This window comes from Rana temporaria, chromosome 3, assembly GCF_905171775.1.
Source record: "Rana temporaria chromosome 3, aRanTem1.1, whole genome shotgun sequence".
NCBI classification, from domain to species: domain Eukaryota; kingdom Metazoa; phylum Chordata; class Amphibia; order Anura; family Ranidae; genus Rana; species Rana temporaria.
The window spans coordinates 308811320-308830500 of record NC_053491.1 but is presented as its reverse complement, the minus strand read 5'-3'; the positions used below and the strand labels follow the sequence as shown (position 1 = coordinate 308830500).

General features: G+C 42.6%; 1 protein-coding gene across 3 annotated transcripts in view; it reads left to right on the top strand.

Moving 5' to 3' along the window:
• Positions 1-19181, top strand: part of PFDN1 (prefoldin subunit 1) — a 102833-nt gene that overhangs the window by 64382 nt on the left and 19270 nt on the right. The window contains exon 4 of one of the 3 annotated variants that reach the window (XR_005747995.1): positions 1181-1243. The exons of 1 other annotated variant lie outside the window; for it this stretch is intronic. Coding sequence is in view for 1 of the 2 variants with exons in the window: in XM_040344799.1 (XP_040200733.1) it covers positions 1181-1192 (12 nt within the window). In the remaining variant the exon portion in view is untranslated. Of the gene's footprint in view, positions 1-1180; positions 1245-19181 lie in introns of those variants that run through there. One more of the 3 variants, XM_040344799.1, reaches the window with a different exon arrangement.

Below are 19181 nucleotides of genomic sequence, written 5' to 3'. Positions count from 1 at the left end.
ATTTGTTCATTTGATGACGACTCACCATTGCTAGGTGGAGCTGATACGCAAAACCAAATGCCCTTTCCAAGCAGTTATGCAGACACACCACTACATTAGTTGGACATCTAGCACAACACCTGTTTATAAAACTTGTTTAACCACTTAAGACCCAGACAGGCGTACGCCTTCGGATCTTAGGATGAAATACTTTGGCGCCCGCTGGGTGGAGTTTGCATCGCGCATGCAAATTAGCTGTTTACGGCGATCCGCGAAGATACGCACGTTCGTTGCATTCTCTCATGTCGTCGCTAGTCGGCTTTTCCCGTCGCAAAGTAAATGAGTTACGTTACGCCGCAGCGCAGGTACATGAATCTGGCCCGGTGTGTGTTTTTTTTTTTCTTTGTGTTTCTCTTCCATGTTCTCAGTCCCCTCACCCTCTTCTTCGTTTTTCCTTTTTCCTCATGGTAAGGGTTAGGGGGGAGCTGTAATGGGAATAAATATTTGAGAAAATGTGATAAATGGGGAGAAATGGATGGGAAAAATACAGAAATCATTAGGAGGATATGTTAAATGTGGATAAAAAACAGATAACATTGAAATATAAAAATAGCCGGGGGGGGGGGGGGGTGGGTGTGTGTAAGTTGGAGTTTTTTTGGTTTTTTCTTATCTCATTCGCCGCCCAGTCAGACTAATACCCCCAATTAGGATTGCACCTACTAAGCTCAGAAGTGAAGGGCTTAGTTTTGGGTGTTTTCCCTTAGGGGAGGGGAGGATTGGTAGGGTGGTGAATAAGTAGGGGTTTGGGGGGGGGTGTTTTTTTTTTTGTATTGTGCATACCCTAAGAAAAGATGGAGGAAATAAAGGTTACTTCCCTAAACACCAAGGGACTCAACGTCCCAGAAAAACAAAGGATGTTGGACGATTTGAGACGGTGGGGCACTGATGTAGCCTTTGTGCAGGAGACGCACTTTAGGGCAGGGGGTCTTCCACTCCTCCAGAATAGATTCACTTTAAGATAAGCGCCTAGATCCAAAATGGAGATTTCTCTTTCTTAAGGGCAGTATTGGTGGAGCCAAAGTGACACTGGCCACATTGTATGCACCAAATGTACATCAGGACACATTTATGAAGAAAGTGCTTTCAAACTTTGAATTTGCAGATGGTAAATTAATCTTTAGACTTTTTAACATCTCTCTAGATCCCAGGATAGATGCCTCCTCCGGGGGGGATCAGAAAGGGCATATTGCGGAAGTTGCATAAGGTACAATTGGTTGATGCTTGGCGGACCTTGCATGCAGAAGAAAGAGATTATACTTTCTTCTCTCACCCACACCAAATATACTCCCACATAGACCTATTTCTCATCCCTAGGTCAACTGAAGAGCGAGCACTCCTAGATAATGGTGTCCAAATGCATCTGTATCCCTGTAAGAATTATATTTAGACAGAAACCCCAAATCTGGGTAGGATATGGGACTTTGTATATGCAGAGGGGTGTATAGGAATTGAATCAAATGTCAGATACCTTTTACCAAACCCACGAGACATCATGGAATGATCAAGTATTTTTTTTATTACAAAAAATCTTTATATTGCAATACATCGATATCCAAATCTTTAAAAAATTTGAGAAATGCTACTTTTCCAAGACTATGAAAAATTGATTCCTCATGGGGCCAGTGTACTTGGTTCTACATGTTTCGCCCTAATGTGGGGCTTCTTCAGGAACACACAGGCCTCAGTAATATGCATAAGATGAAACAGACATAATCAATGTCCAAAAAGGACTAACAAAAAAATAAGAATACAGCATACAAATAATTGCTTGTCTCATATATTGGTAAATATTGTTTAACTCAAAAACACAGGGTAATTTAAGAAATAATAAAATTAGATTCTATATAGAATTAACTACATGGTGTTCCACTGATCAAAAGACTATGCCGTACCTCCAAGGGAAAACGGGAGAAGATCCTAGGCAATGCAGAAAGGGCAACGCACAAAATCCCCCCCCCCCCCACACTTGGCAGAAGACTCTGCCTGGTGGGGTGCAGCAAAAGGTTCCTCACACGTGAAACCTGCGTGACCGCATCCAGGAAGTAATCCTATACAGTAAGCTGGTACCCAAATTAATGCTATGAAGGTATAAAGTTAAAAATGCCAGTGGTGGAGATTAAATAAAAATAAAAATTAATTAGTTGATGCAAAAACTGTGCAGGAAGTGTCAAGCATATGGCATCCTGCAGTCGTGATGCATAAGAAAAATTCTTATATTATCTGAGTACGTCCGGGCCATTGCTGGGGCTGTCGGATAGAAATGCTGGTACTTGTGGTTTATTAGGAAATCGGGCAATCAAAATATATAAAACCGTTCTAATGAAAAGTATGTAGTAGCTGATATGGGGTAAAGCTTACATATAAGGGTCCGGGAAACATCAAATGTTTGAACAGATGTGGTCACAACTAGGCTTGTGCCACAAATAGGGATGTGAAACGGAGCGAAAAAACCCCCACTAATAAATAGTGTATGAGTGAAAAGGAAAATGATGAAAAAAGATTAGATAATTGAATAAAAGGTAATGAAGATCTATATCTGGATTCTGATTTACATTGTAGATGTGTGGGGCCCGTAAAATAAAGTGAATGTCGGCTGGCAAAAACTTTGAGTCCCACATATTAGTGCTAGTTACCTTTAGGAATATATTCTGGTTATCCTTAAGGCCTTTTTTTAGCCTTATACACAGGTTATCGGGTATAACCTAAAGAAAAATGTATGTACAGTCTATAATCCACCCAGAAGTTTGAGGCAGTCTTTGCAGAAAGAAAAAGCAACTAAAAAGTAAAATTGTTACCTGTATCGCAGTAGCAGTATAAATGGGATGTGCACAGCAGAGCTCTCGCTACTGATCTGTGCTAAGGGAGCCCTTTTATATCCCTCTTAATGCAGCAGCGCCGCCCAGTGAGGGCGGCGTTGGTTGCGTCAGTGGGCGTGGACAGAACACCAGAGAGCCTAGGGATTCCCATCCTAAAGAAGCGCATCCCGCCCATGCGCGCCACACGCCAATGACGCGGAAGCGTGTCACGCATGGCGGTGACTGGGCAGCCCGACCATCCCATAGGTGGGTATGTTCCCAAGGTGGCTCCTATTGGCCAAATTGTGGACAGACACAAACCACCGAACCTCCGTTCGGATTCAGCACTGTGTGCGCAGTGGTGTTTGCCCCTACGCGCCCACAGAGGATACTTGCAGAGAGCTGGACGCTGGCATGCAAAGGCTCACCGTAGAGGATAGCTACCATTGCTGCAGAATGTGTGTTTAACACTGTAGGGGAACCCTGGAAAGATGGTCACCGCACAGTGTATGACATGTGTTGGTTGGATGTAATTAATCTGCATTCCCGTGGATTGCTCCGGTAGATGCAAAGAGGAAATCATTGGCCATATCTAAACAGTGGAACATAATAGGAGGGGGAGAGAAAAGGGAAAAAAATGTATGTTATCGCAGATGCATACACTCCTACGTTACACTGGTTATCTGGTTACACTTTACATATTGGGATACAACCTATACAAAATTTTATTTATATATATATATATACATACATATATACACACACACACACACACACACACACACACACTCCTGATCAAAAGTTTAAGACCACTTGAAAAATGGCAAAAGATCATATTTTACATTGTTGAATTTTAAGGTTCCAAGTAGAGCTTCAACATGCAACAAGAAGAAATGAGCGTGAGACAAAACATTTTTTGAGCATTCAATTTAATGAAAACGAATAAACTGAAACGGGCTGTTTTTCAGTTGATCAAAAGTTTAGGACCACACCTCCAAAAATAAAAAACGAACCCCCCCCCTCCAAAACAGAAATCCAACTTCAAACATGAACTCAGTAATGAGTAGCTCCGTCGTTATTGTTGATCACTTCAAAAATTTGTTTTGGCATGCTTGATGCAAGCGTTTCCATGAGGTGAGTGGGTGATGTTATTCTCCTGGAAGAAGTCCCTTGTCCTGCGGGCATTGTGTACTGTAGCATTGTCCTGTTGAAAAACCCAGTTGTTGCCACACAGACGAGGGCCCTCAGTCATGAGGAATGCTCTCTGCAACATCTGGACATAGCCAGCGGTCGTTTGACGCCCCTGCACTTCCTGAAGCTCCATTGAAAAAGCACCCCAGACCATTATGGCGCCCCCTCCACTGTGGTGCGTAGAAAACATCTGCTTGTCATGCTGGGAACCATCAGGACCATCAAGGTTACATTTTTTTTCTCATCAAAGAATAAAACTTTCTTCCACCTTTGAATGTCCCATGTTTGGTGCTCTCTTGCAAAGTCCAAACAAGCAGTTCTGTGGCGTTCAAGGAGACAAGGTTTTTAAAGTGTTTTGTTTTTGAAGCCCTTCAGTCTCAGATGCCGTCTGATGGTTATGGGGCTGCAGTCAGCACCAGTAAGGGCCGAGGATCGTCCACTGTCTTGATGAGAGACCCTGCTTATGCAGTTCAGCAACCCGACCACGTTCGAAAAGGGAGAGTTTTTTTTGCCTTTGCCATCACAACGTGTGACTACCTGACAGAACATGACAATCCACATCTTTGCAGAGATTTGGCCTTTTTAAAGGCATGTGGTCCTAAACTTTTGAAAAACAGCCTGTTTCAGTTTAATAGTTTTTTCAATTTAATTGAAAGCTCAAAAAATGTTTTGTCTCACTCTCATTTCTTCTTGTTGCATGTTGAAGCTCTACTTGGAACCTTGTTAAGATCCAACAATGTAAAATATGATTTTTTGCCATTTTTCAAGTGGTCTTAAACTTTTGATCAGGACTGTATATATGATTTTTGAATGAACAAATAAAGATACAGACGGACAGAGCTTTGGCTGTCTATACGTCATCTCACTCACATCTACATTATATTAGAACATATTACAGTGGGTCTGCCCTTGAGAGATGACCAGCAATCGGGCATGCATATAATACATCCCAAGTGAGCCGGCCATTCCAGAAAGGGATAACCTCTAAGAACAGATGGCCATGGATAGAGAGAGGACGGGGGAAGCGAAGACAGAAAAATGACAGCGTGAACAGTAATGATAAATAAATGGTTGATAATCCCCCACTATTTGATTTCCTCAGTATCAGAAGCGACCATTGGAAGTATAACGTGGTCGAACCACACCCCGATCAGCTTGTGCCTCTCTTTATCCAATGCGGTCCTCTCTCAGGAGAGACGCTGGTGTTTAAATGAGTCTGTTGCAGAACCCGGAAATTAAGGAGGAGGTAGCTAGGGAAATTGAGGCATATTTCCAAGTCAATGATATGCCAGGGAGAAATCCGGGAATGGTGTGGGAGGTACATAAGACAGTGATCAGGGGAGTTCTGATTTAAATATGGGTCAATAATGAAGAAAAAGAGAAAAAGATTCCGAAATTGTTAGAAGAAATTCAGGAGTTGGAGCTCCAACATAAAAAAACACAGGTAACTTCTATGGGAGGGGAATTAGGTCAGCTGAGAAGACAACTTACAGAGTTTGCGTTTTTAAAGCTAAAGCAGCAATACAACGGGGCAGGAAGATGAAGTATGAATTGGGAGATAAGTGCAGTAAGTTGTTAGCTGGGAAACAAAAGGAAAAAAATCTGTCAACATATATATCACAAATTAAGGGGAAGAAGGGACAACTAGTACGGAAACCTAAAGACATAGTAGAACTTTTTGGAGAATATTATTCTTCCTTTTATACAACTTAGTACAAACACCAACACCAGCGTCGGTTATAGAGGAATATCTTTCCTCAGCAAGTCTTCCGAGACTATCGCCCACGGCCCGAAGTAGTCTTGAGGCGCCAATCTCGCCTGAGCAATTGAAGGCAACACTTAAAGCAGTTAAATCCGGAAAGGCCCCGGGCCCAAACGGGTATACTATAAAGAATTTGCTTCATTACTAAGTGATCAGATGATTAAGGTATTCAATGCATTGGGTCAGACTGCCACACTCCCGCCGGCTACACTTTTGGCATATATCACTGTAATTCCAAAGGAAGAGAAGGACCCGGCGGAGTGTGGCAGCTATAGGCCAATTTCATTCCTGAATACAGACCTAAAACTTTTTACGAACATACTGGCACTGCGTTTTCAACCTTGGCTCTCTCAGTTGGTGGATTTGGACCAGGTGGGATTCATCCCCGCACGAGAAGCGAGGGACAACACGATAAATGTCCCTAACCTGGTCCATTACGATAACGAGAGAAATATTCCCTGTGTTTTTAAATACTGATGCAGAAAAAGCGTTTGACCAAGTAAATTGGAATTTTCTATTTTGAAGTTCTAGGGCATGTGGGCTTGGGGGAGCACATCAATTGGATCAGGAGTGTATACACAACTCCACATACCACAGTGAGAGTAAACAGAGTATTCTCAAACATTTAAGATGACAAATGGCACACGACTGGGATCCCCCCTCTCACCCCTACTATTCGCGCTCTCAGTAGAACCTCTACTGAATAAAATTCGCCAAAATCCGGATATACAGGGCATACAGATAGGAGACTGAGTCTATAAAGTGTCGGCCTATGTATCACTCCCCAACCTTGTGGGGGAGATCGACAGTTATAGTAGAATATCAAATCTGAAAATAAACCATACTAAATCTGGAGCAATGAGTGTGGCACTCATCCACTTTGATGTGTAACCCTATACAACCAAATTTCGGATTTAAATGGGAGACTGCGCTAAAGTACCTGGGTACACATATACCATCAAACCTAAAGGATGTTTTTAAGATAAACTTCCCGCCATTAAATCAATACGAACACTTCTGAAAAAATGGCATCGTGGATTACATTCCTGGTTTGCCCGGGGGAACATAGTCAAGATGAGTATTCTACCAAAAATTCTGTACTTGTTTCAGGCATTGCCGATTACCATCCCAGCGGTTTATCTTCTTCAAATGCATAATCTACTGATGAAATTTATATGGGTGGGGAAGCAGCCAAGAATCAAGAGGAGAATTGATGATGACACCCAGGGCTGTGGAGTCGGAGTCGGGGGAAATTTTGGGTACCTGGAGTCGGAGTCGGCAAACAATGCACCAACTCCGACTCCTACTAAATTTAGATTGGAATTAAAAAAAAAAAAAAGCAAGTTTAAATGTCCCAATTTACAAAAAGTTATAATTGACTTCTCTACTGTAAGAATAAAGACCAATGCATGCAGTGCCTCACGTTAAGTGACCGTGAAGAAGTATGCTTTTCATGTGCTTCACTATATGGCACGCAACGCACAATTAGGAGCTGCAATACTTATACTTTCCATAGTGTTGTGTTCTGCTTTTACAGGGAACGCAGCGTCCATGTGTAACCTAGCCTCTCACTGATAAGGGATTAAATAAATATGTTTTTTGCAGGACTAGAGAGTGAGACACTTGTATAAGTGAAGGGAATGGAGGGCCAATAGTTCAAGACTGAAGCTGTAAACCATTGGAAAAACTGCTGTCATTTAGCTAAGGCTATAAAAACTTGTAAACTCCGATTGTTAGCTTAAACTTTAAACATGACTATGGGATTCTCCTAGGAAAATCATGTTTTAGAATAAAAAACTTTGTTTTTATTGTGTTTACTGTATTGCACAGTTTAAGCAAAAGACAGACTGTTGGCTTCCCAGTCAGTAGTCCTGTGGTAGGTTGCGTTTCTTTCCCTCAAGGAATGTAAAAAATACATTTGCATATTAATACAGAGGAGTCGGGGGGTCTGAGTCGGAAGTGCATAAAACTGAGGAGTCGGTACATTTATCTACCGACTCCACAGCCCTGATGACACCCAGGTGCTTTGGAGGGATGGCAATCCCAGATATAGTTAAATACTACTGGGCGATCCACCTAGCAAGGCTGGTGGATTGGTGTAGACACACACAATTCAAAAGTTGGATAGGTATAGAGCAACCGCTTAGCCCGGTCCCTCTATGTAGAGCACCTTGGTGCTATACAGCATTGCCGCCCCTTCTAAAGAAACACCCTACAATCGGCCTGACGCTGCAAATCTCGGTAAAGACATGCCGGGATCCCAGATTTGTACCGGGCGGATCATCGCCGTGTTTCCCGTTCTGGGGGACCCTGGTTTTCTGCCGGGTATGGAAATGGGAGCATTCAGCAAGCTTAAAGAAAAAGGAATCGCACAGGTGTCACATTATTTACAGTCAGGTATTTGGCCGACTGTGGACTCGCTCATGAAACAAGGGGGGTCCTTTGAACTAAACTTTTGGCAGGCACTGGAAATAAGTTATTTTCTGAATACTTTGGGACCACCATTAGAATACCAGTGGCAATTGACAACACTGGAGATCTTCTGTGAGGAGGAGGAACCACTTTTATGAGTGGTTTCTAAGATGTATGGACTGCTGAATGCACCCCCGGAGGATTTTGTGATGCCAAGCATCGGCAAATGGGAAAGAGATCTGGACAGGACCTTTACGCCAACCCAGCGTAAACGAATCATTGTGTTGGCAATGAACGCCTCGATCTGCACACGGATTCAGGAGTTCAATTACAAACTTCTGATACAATGGTATTATACACCAGTAAGGCTTCATAAATTCTCTATAGAAGTTTCGGAGTGTTGTTGATGTGGGATAGAACGTGGCACCTTACTGCATATATTCTGGTCCTGTGAAAAGATGCGGCAATATTGGTCAGTGATTCGGAGAATCTCTCAAAGATTCACGGAATTCTGGATACCAGAAGATCCGGCTTTTTTTCTGCTCCATTGTTCAGATTCCGGTGCAGACCTATAAAAGATCGGTGTTATGTCATCTAATCAATGCAGCCAAAATGGGGGTAGCCATGCGGTGGAGGGACTCCAGATCCCCCTCCATTGCAGGTTGGCTCAATTAGAGTACTAGATATAGGAGCCATGGAGGACTTGGTCCTTTCAGCTCAAAACAAGAGCGAACAATATATTCAAACATGGACAGGGTGGAACTTTTTCATGCACTCGGGGGAGGGGGAAGAGGATGTTAGAGGAGATAGAGGAGGAGTGGAGATGCCTCTGTACGAGATGTGCTCCTGCATGAGAGATGAAATAGAAGTTTGACCCATCCATATTTCTTGGGGAAGGGGGGGGTGTGTGGTGTTTTTTTGTTTTTTTTAGTTATGTGGGGGGGGGGGGGGTGGGCATGGGCGGAAGAAAAAAGAGGAGGAATAGAGGAACATTTGATGCATAACCCTTGCCTCTAAAATTTAAGATATAGGGTGAAAGAGAGATAAAGATAAATATAGGTGAACATGCAAATGGTGAAATAAGACAGAATATTATGTTAATTTGAGGGTATTTTATTATTTTATAATATGTGAAAATAGATGTGTATACATTTATATATAGATGTGACTATGTATTTGTTTTTTTTTACCTTGTTTTGTTACTTGGATATTTCCGCCGCCTTCCCTTTTTTTTTTTCATACATAATATATGTGTGTATGTATGTATGTATGTATGTATGTATGTATGTATGTATGTATGTATGTATGTATGTATGCAGAGCTTTTTTTCTCAGAAAATAGGTGCAGGAACTCAACCACGACCCGTTCAGATTTCACAAACAGTAGAAGGGTCTTAAAGGGGCATTAAATACCAGAATTGCATTACATACAGAGTGCAGAGTTCAGGGGGTTACAAAGCTGTCACTTGTAAACACAGTAACCAGACTTCTGTGTTTACAAGTGATTGTGGTGAGCAGGCACCAAAGGGTCTGAGACAGAGGTGGTGGAACTGAGTTCCCCCAAGTTCCCCCTGAAAAAAAGCCGTGTGTGTGTGTGTGTGTGTGTGTGTGTGTGTGTGTGTGTGTGTGTATATATATATATATGTGTGTGTGTGTGTGTATGTTATCTCAAAAAGAAGTACTGTATTTGCTGGCGTATAAGACTAACTTTTACACTTAAAAAAACTGGCCAAAAAGCAGGGGTTGTCTTATACGCCGGGTCAGCTTCTCAGATGCCTGCTGGATATGCGGTAATACTGTATGTAGCTTCGACTACATGCAGTTTATACCGCTTAGCCAATCATGGTGAGTGATGTATTCAAATGAATAAAGAGCCTGCTCGGATTGGAGTAACAACCTCTGCCAATCCGAGCAGGCTACATACAGTAGCCTGCTCAGATTGGCTTTGAGAGTCAGAGAGGCATGGGCTGATGTCACAGCCTCTGCCAATCCAAGCAGGCTTTGTATTCATTAATAGAATACATCGCTCGCTGTGATTGGCTCCAGCTCCAGCAAGAAGGAAGAAGAATATGGCTCCAGAAGGAAGAAATATGAAGCCTCGGAAGGGGGGGTCGTCTTATACGGTGAGTACAGGCAAAAAATCCTAAAAAAAATGTAAAATTAGGGAGTCGTCTTATACGCCCGGTCGCCTTATACACAAGAAAATATGGTAGTAATGAGAAGGCCTGGAAAAATTGGAGGGAATTTTATTTTCCTCAAAGCCGGGGATTCCTGAACAATTGGAGAAAAATTGTTGTGAAATGTTGGGATACAGCAGATAGTTTCTGTCCTCTCAGGCCTTAGGGTCTGGTTCACACCTATGCATTTTTTAGTGCATTTTCAGTTTTGCAGAAACGCACTAGAGTCCATTTAACATGGTTTCCTATGGATGTAGTTCACATCTGTGCTTTTTATGGAAAGGGCCAGGGACCTTGATGCATTCCTTGCATTCAGGCAAAAAATGTTTAGGCATCAGCATCACTTCTCCAGCTTTTCTCTCCCCTCACTGGCTTTGCTGGGGCACACAAGCACGCGCACCAGATTTGCCAGAGAAGAGGGACCAGGAGCACTCACGGGACACACAAAGGTTTGCGAAATCTGTGCAATTCTGACCACATTCCAATTTCATTGCACAGAGCAGTACAGAAATGTTGTGTTTTTTTTTTTTTATATACCCAATTATCACTTTTTAGGCCTGATTCACACCTATGCAGTTTGCATATTGCAGGTGCATTTTGCAATACACGCTTATAATCCAGTCCTTCCTGACCAAAGCACATTTTGTAATACGGCACTGCATCGTTTTTAACTGACAATTGCGTGGTCGTGCGACATTGCACCCAAACAAAACTGACTTTTTTTTTTTGTTTTTTTTTTCACGTAGAGCTTTCTTGTGGTGGTATTTGATCACCCCTGTGTTTTTTTGTGCTATAAACAAAGGGGCAGATCCACATACATCTGCGACGGGCGCAGCGTATCTAAGGTACGCTACGCCGATGTAACTTACTTTTTTTTTTGAATCAACGAATTCGCGGCGCAAGTTGCGGCGTAGTGTATCTCTCGCGTCGTAAGGGCGCGGAATTCAAATGGCTGTGATGGGGGCGTGTTTTATGTTAATACGTCGTGACCCAATGTAAACTACGTTTTTTTGTTTTTTTTTAACTGCGCATGCGCCGTCCCTGGGGTATCCCAGTGCGCATGCTCGAAATTAAACTGGATCCAGCCAATGCTTACGACAGTGACTTCATTCTACGCAAATTCCTAGTCGCGAACGACTTGCGCAAACGACGTAAAAAATTCAAAATTGTATGCGGGAACGACGACCATACTTAACCACTTTCCCACCGGACCATTTGTCAGCCTTAAGACCAGAGGTGTTTTTACAATTTTCCACTGCGCTGCTTTAACTGGTAATTGCGCGGCCATACAATGTTGTACCCAAACAAAATTTGCGTCCTTTTTTTCCCACAAATAGAGCTTTCTTTTGATGGTATTTGATTGCCTCTGCGATTTTTAATGTTTGCGATATAAACGGAAAAAGAGCGAAAATTTTGAGAAATTATATTTTCTACTTTTTGTTATAAGAAAAATCGAACAAACTCAATTTTAGTCATACATTTAGGCCAAAATGTATTCAGCCACATGTCTTTAGTAAAAAAAAATGCCAATAAGCGTAAATTTATTGGTTTGCGCAAAAGTTATAGCATCTACAAACTAGGGTACATTTTCTGGAATTTACACAGCTTTTATTTTATGACTGCCTATCTCAATTCTTGAGGTGCTAAAATAGCAAGGAAGTACAAAACCCCCCCAAATGACCCCATTTTGGAAAGTAGACACCCCAAGGAACCTGCTGAAAGGCATGTTGAGTCCATTGAATATTTTTTTTTTTTTGTAACAAGTGATTGAAAAAAAAAAAAAAAAAAAAAAAAAAAAAAAGAAATTACAAAAAGTTGTCACTAAATGATATATTGCTCACACATGCCATAGTTATATGTGGAATTGCACCCCAAAATACATTCTCCTGCTTCTCCTGAGTACCGGGATACCACATGTGTGAGACTTTTTGGGAGCCCAACCACGTACGGGGCCCCGAAAATCAAGCACCGCCTTCAGGATTTCTAAGGGCGCAAATTTTTGATTTCACTTCTCACTACCTAAGACAGTTTTGAAGGCCATAAAATGCCCAAATAGCACAAAATCCCCCCAAATGACCCCATTTTGGAAAGTAGACACCCCAAGGAATCTGCTGAGGGGCATATTGAGCCCACTGAATATTTTTTTTTTTTGTACCAAGTGATTGAATAATGACAAAAAAAAAAAGAAAAAAGAAATTACAAAAAGTTGTAACTAAATGATATATTGCTCATACATGCCATGGTTATATGTGGAATTGCACCCCAAAATACATTCTGCTGCTTCTCCTGAGTACGGGGATACCACATGTGTGGGACTTTTTGCGAGTCTAGCCGCGTACGGGACCCCGAAAACCAAGCATCGCCTTCAGGATTTCTAAGGGCGCAAATTTTTTATTTCACTCCTCACTACCTATCACAGTTTTGAAGGCCATAAAATGCCCAAATAGCACAAACCCCCCCCAAATGACCCCATTTTGGAAAGTAGACACCCCAGGCTATTTGCTGAGAGGCATGTTGAGTCCATGGAATATTTAATATTTTGCCACAAGTTGCGGGAATATGACAATTTTTTTTTTTTTTTGCACAAAGTTGTCACTAAATGATATATATTGCTCACACATGCCATGGGCATATGTGGAATTACACCCCAAAATACATTCTGCAGCTTCTCCTGAGTACGGGGATACCACATGTGTGGGACTTTTTGGGAGCCTAGCCGCGTACGGGACCCCGAAAACCAAGCACGGCCTTCAGGATTTCTAAGGGCATACATTTTTGATTTCACTCCTCACTACCGATCACTACCTATCACAGTATTGAAGGCCATAAAAGGCCAAGATGGCACACAACCCCCCCAAATGACCCCATTTTGGAAAGTAGACACCCCAAGCTATTTTCTGAGAGGCATTTTGAGTTCATGGAATATTTTATATCTTGCCACCAGTTGCTGGAATATGACAAACTTTTTTTTTTTTTTGCACAAAGTTGTCACTAAATGATATATTGCTCACACATGCCATGGTTATATGTGGAATTGCACCCCAAAATACATTCTGCTGCTTCTCCTGAGTACGGGGATACCACATGTGTGGGACTTTTCGGGAGCCTAGCCGCGTACGGGGCCCCGAAAACCAAGCACCGCCTTCAGGATTTCTAAGGGCGCAAATTTTTGATTTCACTCCTCGCTGCCTATCACAGTTTCGGAGGCCATGGAATTCCCAGATGGCAGACAACCCCCCCAAATGACCCCATTTTGGAAAGTAGACACCCCAAGCTATTTGCTGAGAGGCATGGTGAGTATTTTACAGCGCTCATTTATTTTTGAAAATGAAGAAAGAGATTATATATATATATATATATATATATATATATATATATATATATATATATATATATATATATATATATATATATATATATATATATATATATATATATTTTTCAAATCTTTGTGGCAAAAAGCAAGATCTGCAAAATACTCAACATACCTCTCAGCAAATAGCTTGGGGTGTCTACTTTCCAAAATGGGGTCATTTAGGGGGGTTTTGTGCCATCTGGGCATTCCATGGCCTCCGAAACTGTGATAGGTAGTGAGGAGTGAAATCAAAAATTTACACCCTTAGAAAGCCTGAAGGTGGTGATTGGTTTTTGGGGTCCCGTACGCGGCTAGGCTCCCAAAAAGTCTCACACATGTGGTATCCCCGTACTCAGGAGAAGCAGCAGAATGTATTTTGGGGTGTAATTCCACATATGCCCATGGCATGTTTGAGCAATATATCATTTAGTGACAACTTTGTGCAAAAAAAATAAAATAAAATAATAATTCTCTTTCCTACAACTTGTGTCAAAATATAAAATATTCCATGGACTCGAGATGCCTCTCAGCAAATAGCTTGGGGTGTCTACTTTCCAAAATGGGGTCATTTGGGGGGGTTTTGAACTGTCCTGGCATTTTATGAACAACATTTAGAAGCTTATGTCACACATTACCCACTCTTCTAACCACTTGAAGAAAAAGCCCTTTCTGACACTGTTTGTTTACATAAAAACATTATTTTTTTGCAAGAAAGTTAAGTTGAACCCCCAAACATTATATATTATTTTAAAGCAAAGGCCCTACAGATTAAAATGGTGGGTGTTGCATTTTTTTTTACCACGCAGTATTTGCGCAGCGATTTTTCAAATGCATTTTTTTGGGCAAAAATACATATTTTTTTATTTTAATGCACTAAAACACACTATATTGCCCAAATGTTTGATGAAATAAAAAAGATGATCTTAGGCCGAGTACATAGATACCAAACACGACATGCTTTAAAATTGCGCACAAATGCGCAGTGGCGACAAACTACATACATTTTTAAAAGCCTTTAAAAGCCTCTACGGGTTACCACATTAGATTTACAGAGGAGGTCTACTGCTAAAATTACTGCCCTCGATCTGACCTTCGCGGTGATACCTCACATGCATGGTACAATTGCTGTTTACATATGACGCCAAACCGACGCTTGCGTTCGCCTTTGCGCAAGAGCAGGGGGGGACAGGGGTGCTTTTTTTTTTTTATTATTATTATTTAATTTGCTTTTTTAATTTTATTTTAAACTGTTCCTTACTTTTTTTTATTATTTTTATAATTTTTATTGCCATCTTAGGGCATGTAAATATCCCCTATGATAGCAATAGTTAGTGACAGGTACTCTTTTTTGAAAAAATTGGGGTCTATTAGACCCTAGATCTCTCCTCTGCCCTTAAAGCATCTGACCACACCAAGATCGGTGTGATAAAATGTTTTCCCACTTTCCCAATGGCGCAGTTTATATCCGGGGAGGGGACATACCCTCCCACTGCTTGTAAAAGCAGTTTAGAGGCTAATTAGCCGCTAGGACTGCTTTTACATGAAAGCCGACCGCTGGCTGAAAAGAATGATACCAAGATGATACCTAAACCCGCAGGCATCATTCTGGTATAACCATTCAAAGTCCAGCAACATACCATACGTTGATGGTTCTTGTTGGACATGTATTGTAATCTTTTTTTTTTTTTCATGCAGCCTGTTGGCTGAACGAAAAAAAGATTGATCGGTGGGTATGCCCACCATTAGAATACCTCCCTTCATCCACCCACTTCTAATGATGGGCATACATGCACCATTTATATATGCCGAAGCATGGGGGCATCCTCCCGCAAAAAAGTTATGCCGCTCACACACGTATGTACGCCGCATAAAAAGTTATGGCGCATACACACGGTCGGACTTTTCCACGGGCAAGCTTCCGACAGAATTTCGACCGTATGTACGCGGCATTAGGAGCAAAATCGCTCCTCCGCCCCTAATGCCCCCATGCTTCGGCATATATGCTCTTTTTTTAACTGTGGTGGTGAAATCACCTCCCACAGTGTTGGAGTCGCGGCTTTATGTATCGTGGGAGAAAACGCTGTTGCTGTCACGCTAAATAAATCCGTGCTGCAACTGAATGGCGTACCTGCTAAGCAAATGATGGTTAACATTATAACAAAGTAACATTACATTTTAACATTAAGATCTTACCATACCATACCTGCAAAGCAAATACCAAAAAAATAAATACAGTAAAAAATAAAAAAATTTTTAACGCAACCTGTGCCTAAAAAATATACATGCCGAAACATGGGGGCATCCTCCCGCATAAAAAGTTATGCCGCATACACACGGTCGAACTTTTCCACGGGCAAGCCTCCGTCGGAATTTCGACCGTATTTACGCGGCATTAGGAGCAAAATCGCTCCTCCGCCCCTGCTGCCCCCATGCTTCGGCATATATGCTTTTTTTTAACCGTGGGGGTGAAATCACCTCCTACAGCGTTGGAGTCACAGCTTTATAAATCGTGGGAGCAAACGCTGTTGCTGTCACGCTAAATAAATCCGCGATGCAACTGAATGGCGTACCTGCTAAACAAATGATGGTTAACAATAAAACAAACATTACAGTATAACATACCGTACCTGCAAAGCAAATACAATAAAACATTGTAAAAATAGAGAGAATAGATATAGAACAATAGTGAGTGGACAGTAGAGAGTGAACATAAGAGAACAATAAAGAGAGGAGAAAAATACAACCACAACTATTTTTGGATTTTTTATTTTATTTTTTTTTGTGTTTTTGTGTGAGTTTTTTTAATTTTTTTTCCACTTTTTTTCACTTTTATAAAAACTGTAAGAAAACTGTAAACTGAACCTTGCAGATTATGGTCTCTCAAAATGTGATGGCCATCACATATTCAGAGACCCTGTGTTGGTGTGCCTAGGACTGTGTGGTGCTGTACCCTACGCTAAAACTCAATTAGTGTGTGGTAGCGTTTGAAACATACACCAATGCAGAGACCAGGTTGGTCAGGACAGTCGGGACAATAAAAGCGGGTGTCACGCCTAAATCCGAGTTTGCTGCAGACACGACATCTTTTTTGGCGGGATCTTTGGGTAGGGGTACCAGGGAGGACAAAAGGAAAATGCCTCTCATACAGCCGGCTCACTGCATTTGCGTTGGGAAGGTGGGGCACAGCACCATCTGGAAACAGAAGGGCTTCGACGATCTCTTCCTGGAATTTTAGGAAGGATCCAGTCCGTCCTGAAGCTCTGTATAGCACATGAGCGTTCAGCAAAGCCAATTGAAACAAATACACTGACACTTTTTTGTACCAGCGTTTGGACCTCCGGGCAATTAGGTACGGCGCCAACAACTGGTCATTGAGGTCCACCCCTCCCATGTTAAGGTTGTACTCGTGGATACAGAGGGGTTTCTCCACAACACCAGTCGCTGTAGGAATTTGGACTGCCGTGTCTGCGTGAAGCGTGGACAGAACGAAAACATTCCGTGAATCCCTCCACTTCACTGCTAACAAATTATTACACTGTAAGCAGGCTCTCTCCCCCCGACTAAGACGGGATTCTACAAGCCGTTGGGGGATGCCCCGGCGATTAGGTCGCACGGTGCCACATGCGCCAATTCCATAATCAAAAAGGTGACTAAAAAGTGGCATGCTTGTGTAATAATTGTCCACGTACAAGTGGTACCCCTTTCCGAATAAGGGTGACACCAATTCCCACACTATCTTACCAGCGCTCCCTATGTAATCAGGGCAATTCTCCGGCTCTACGTGACTGTCTTTTCCCTCGTAAACCATAAAGCTAGATGTATAGCCTGTTGCCCTGTCACAGAGCTTATACAACCCCGTATCTGGCACGCTTGCTGGGAAGGAATTGTTTGAATGACAAGCGGCCAGAAAACTTAACCAGGGACTCATCAACGCAGACAACTTGATTGGGATTATACAAGGCTGCAAACCGTTCGTTGAAGTGGTTTACGAGGGGCCGAATTTTGTAGAGCCGATCGAATTCAGGGTCTCCCCGAGGACGACAGAGTTTATTGTCACTAAAATGCATGAACCGCAAGATCTGCTCGTATCGTGTCCTGGTCATGGAGGCAGAGAAAATGGGCATATGGTGAACTGGGTGCGTGGACCAATACATCCGCAGCTCACTCTTTTTAGTAATGCCCATGATGAGGGAAAGGCCCAGAAAGATCTTAAATTCGGAAACCGTAATTGGCTTCCAATCTCTGGCAAGGGACAGCTGGGGATTAGCGGCGAAGAATTGACCAGCGTACAAATTGCTTTGGTCCACAATAGATCTATAGAGATCTTCCGTGAAATACAGCGAATAAAAATCCAGTGGCGTAAAATCAACTGTATTCTCCTGAATTCCGGGTTGGCCAGTGAATGGGGGAAGTACGGGTGCTGCAAAAGTGGTGGGTACCCAATCAGGATTGGCGAATGCAGCAGGAAGGGCACTATGGGGACGGGCCTGTCTTTGTCTTCTTCTTCTTGGTGGCAGCGGGACACTACTCGTGCTTGCCACCTCTCCAGCTTGAACTGCACTTATGGGACTCGCCACGTCACCAAGTGTTACTGCAGTGCTGGATATATGACCAGGATGTACTAGGCCGCTGGTGCTTGCCAGTTCACCAGAAGGAATAGCGGCGCTAGTACTTCTCTCCTCCATACGAGAGCCCTGCGGTTCTTGCACCTCAGCGACAGCAGAAGATCGGGGTCTGGTACGCCTGACCCTAGCAGGGACCACTCCGTCGTCAGAGCTATCTGTCAGGGAGCCACTGTCGTCTACAGGATCGTATTCTGAGCAAGAATTTGACAGATGCGTGACCTCCTCATCACTATCTGTCAGGCTCATAAACAAGTAGGCCTCTTCATCACTGTACCATCGATTTGCCATTTTGGGCTCTAAATTTAGGGGTACAGTGGTGAGATTCACAGGCAAAAAAGCACCTGACCTGTTAGTGACCGAGTCAAGCGCTACCAAAAAAACTGTTAGCGATCGCAGAGATCAGGCCTGACTCTGCGAACGCTGCAGTTATGTGTTTTTTGTGTTTTGTGTCAGTGATCGATCGATCGATCGATACTGCACTTCGGTGGGCTGGACTGGGCGAAGGGGCTAAACGCAGGTGCTAGCAGGTATCTGGGCTGATCCCGCTAACCATGCGTTTTTGGGAACCCTAAACTGCAGGGGACGCTAGTATAGATCTGATCAGATCAAGTATCGATCCGATCAGATACTATACCACTAAAGGGATGCGTATGGTGCGTGCGTGGGTGTTAGCGCTATTGGCCGCTGCCTGGGGCGACGCAGACCCTATCTGGCGCTAAAACCAAACTTTGATCACCCGCCTGGCGATCAGGGGGTTAAAATTTTATTGCAAAAAATATGGCGGGTGCCTTGATGCAATAAAAAATTAACTAGCTAAACTGCGTCA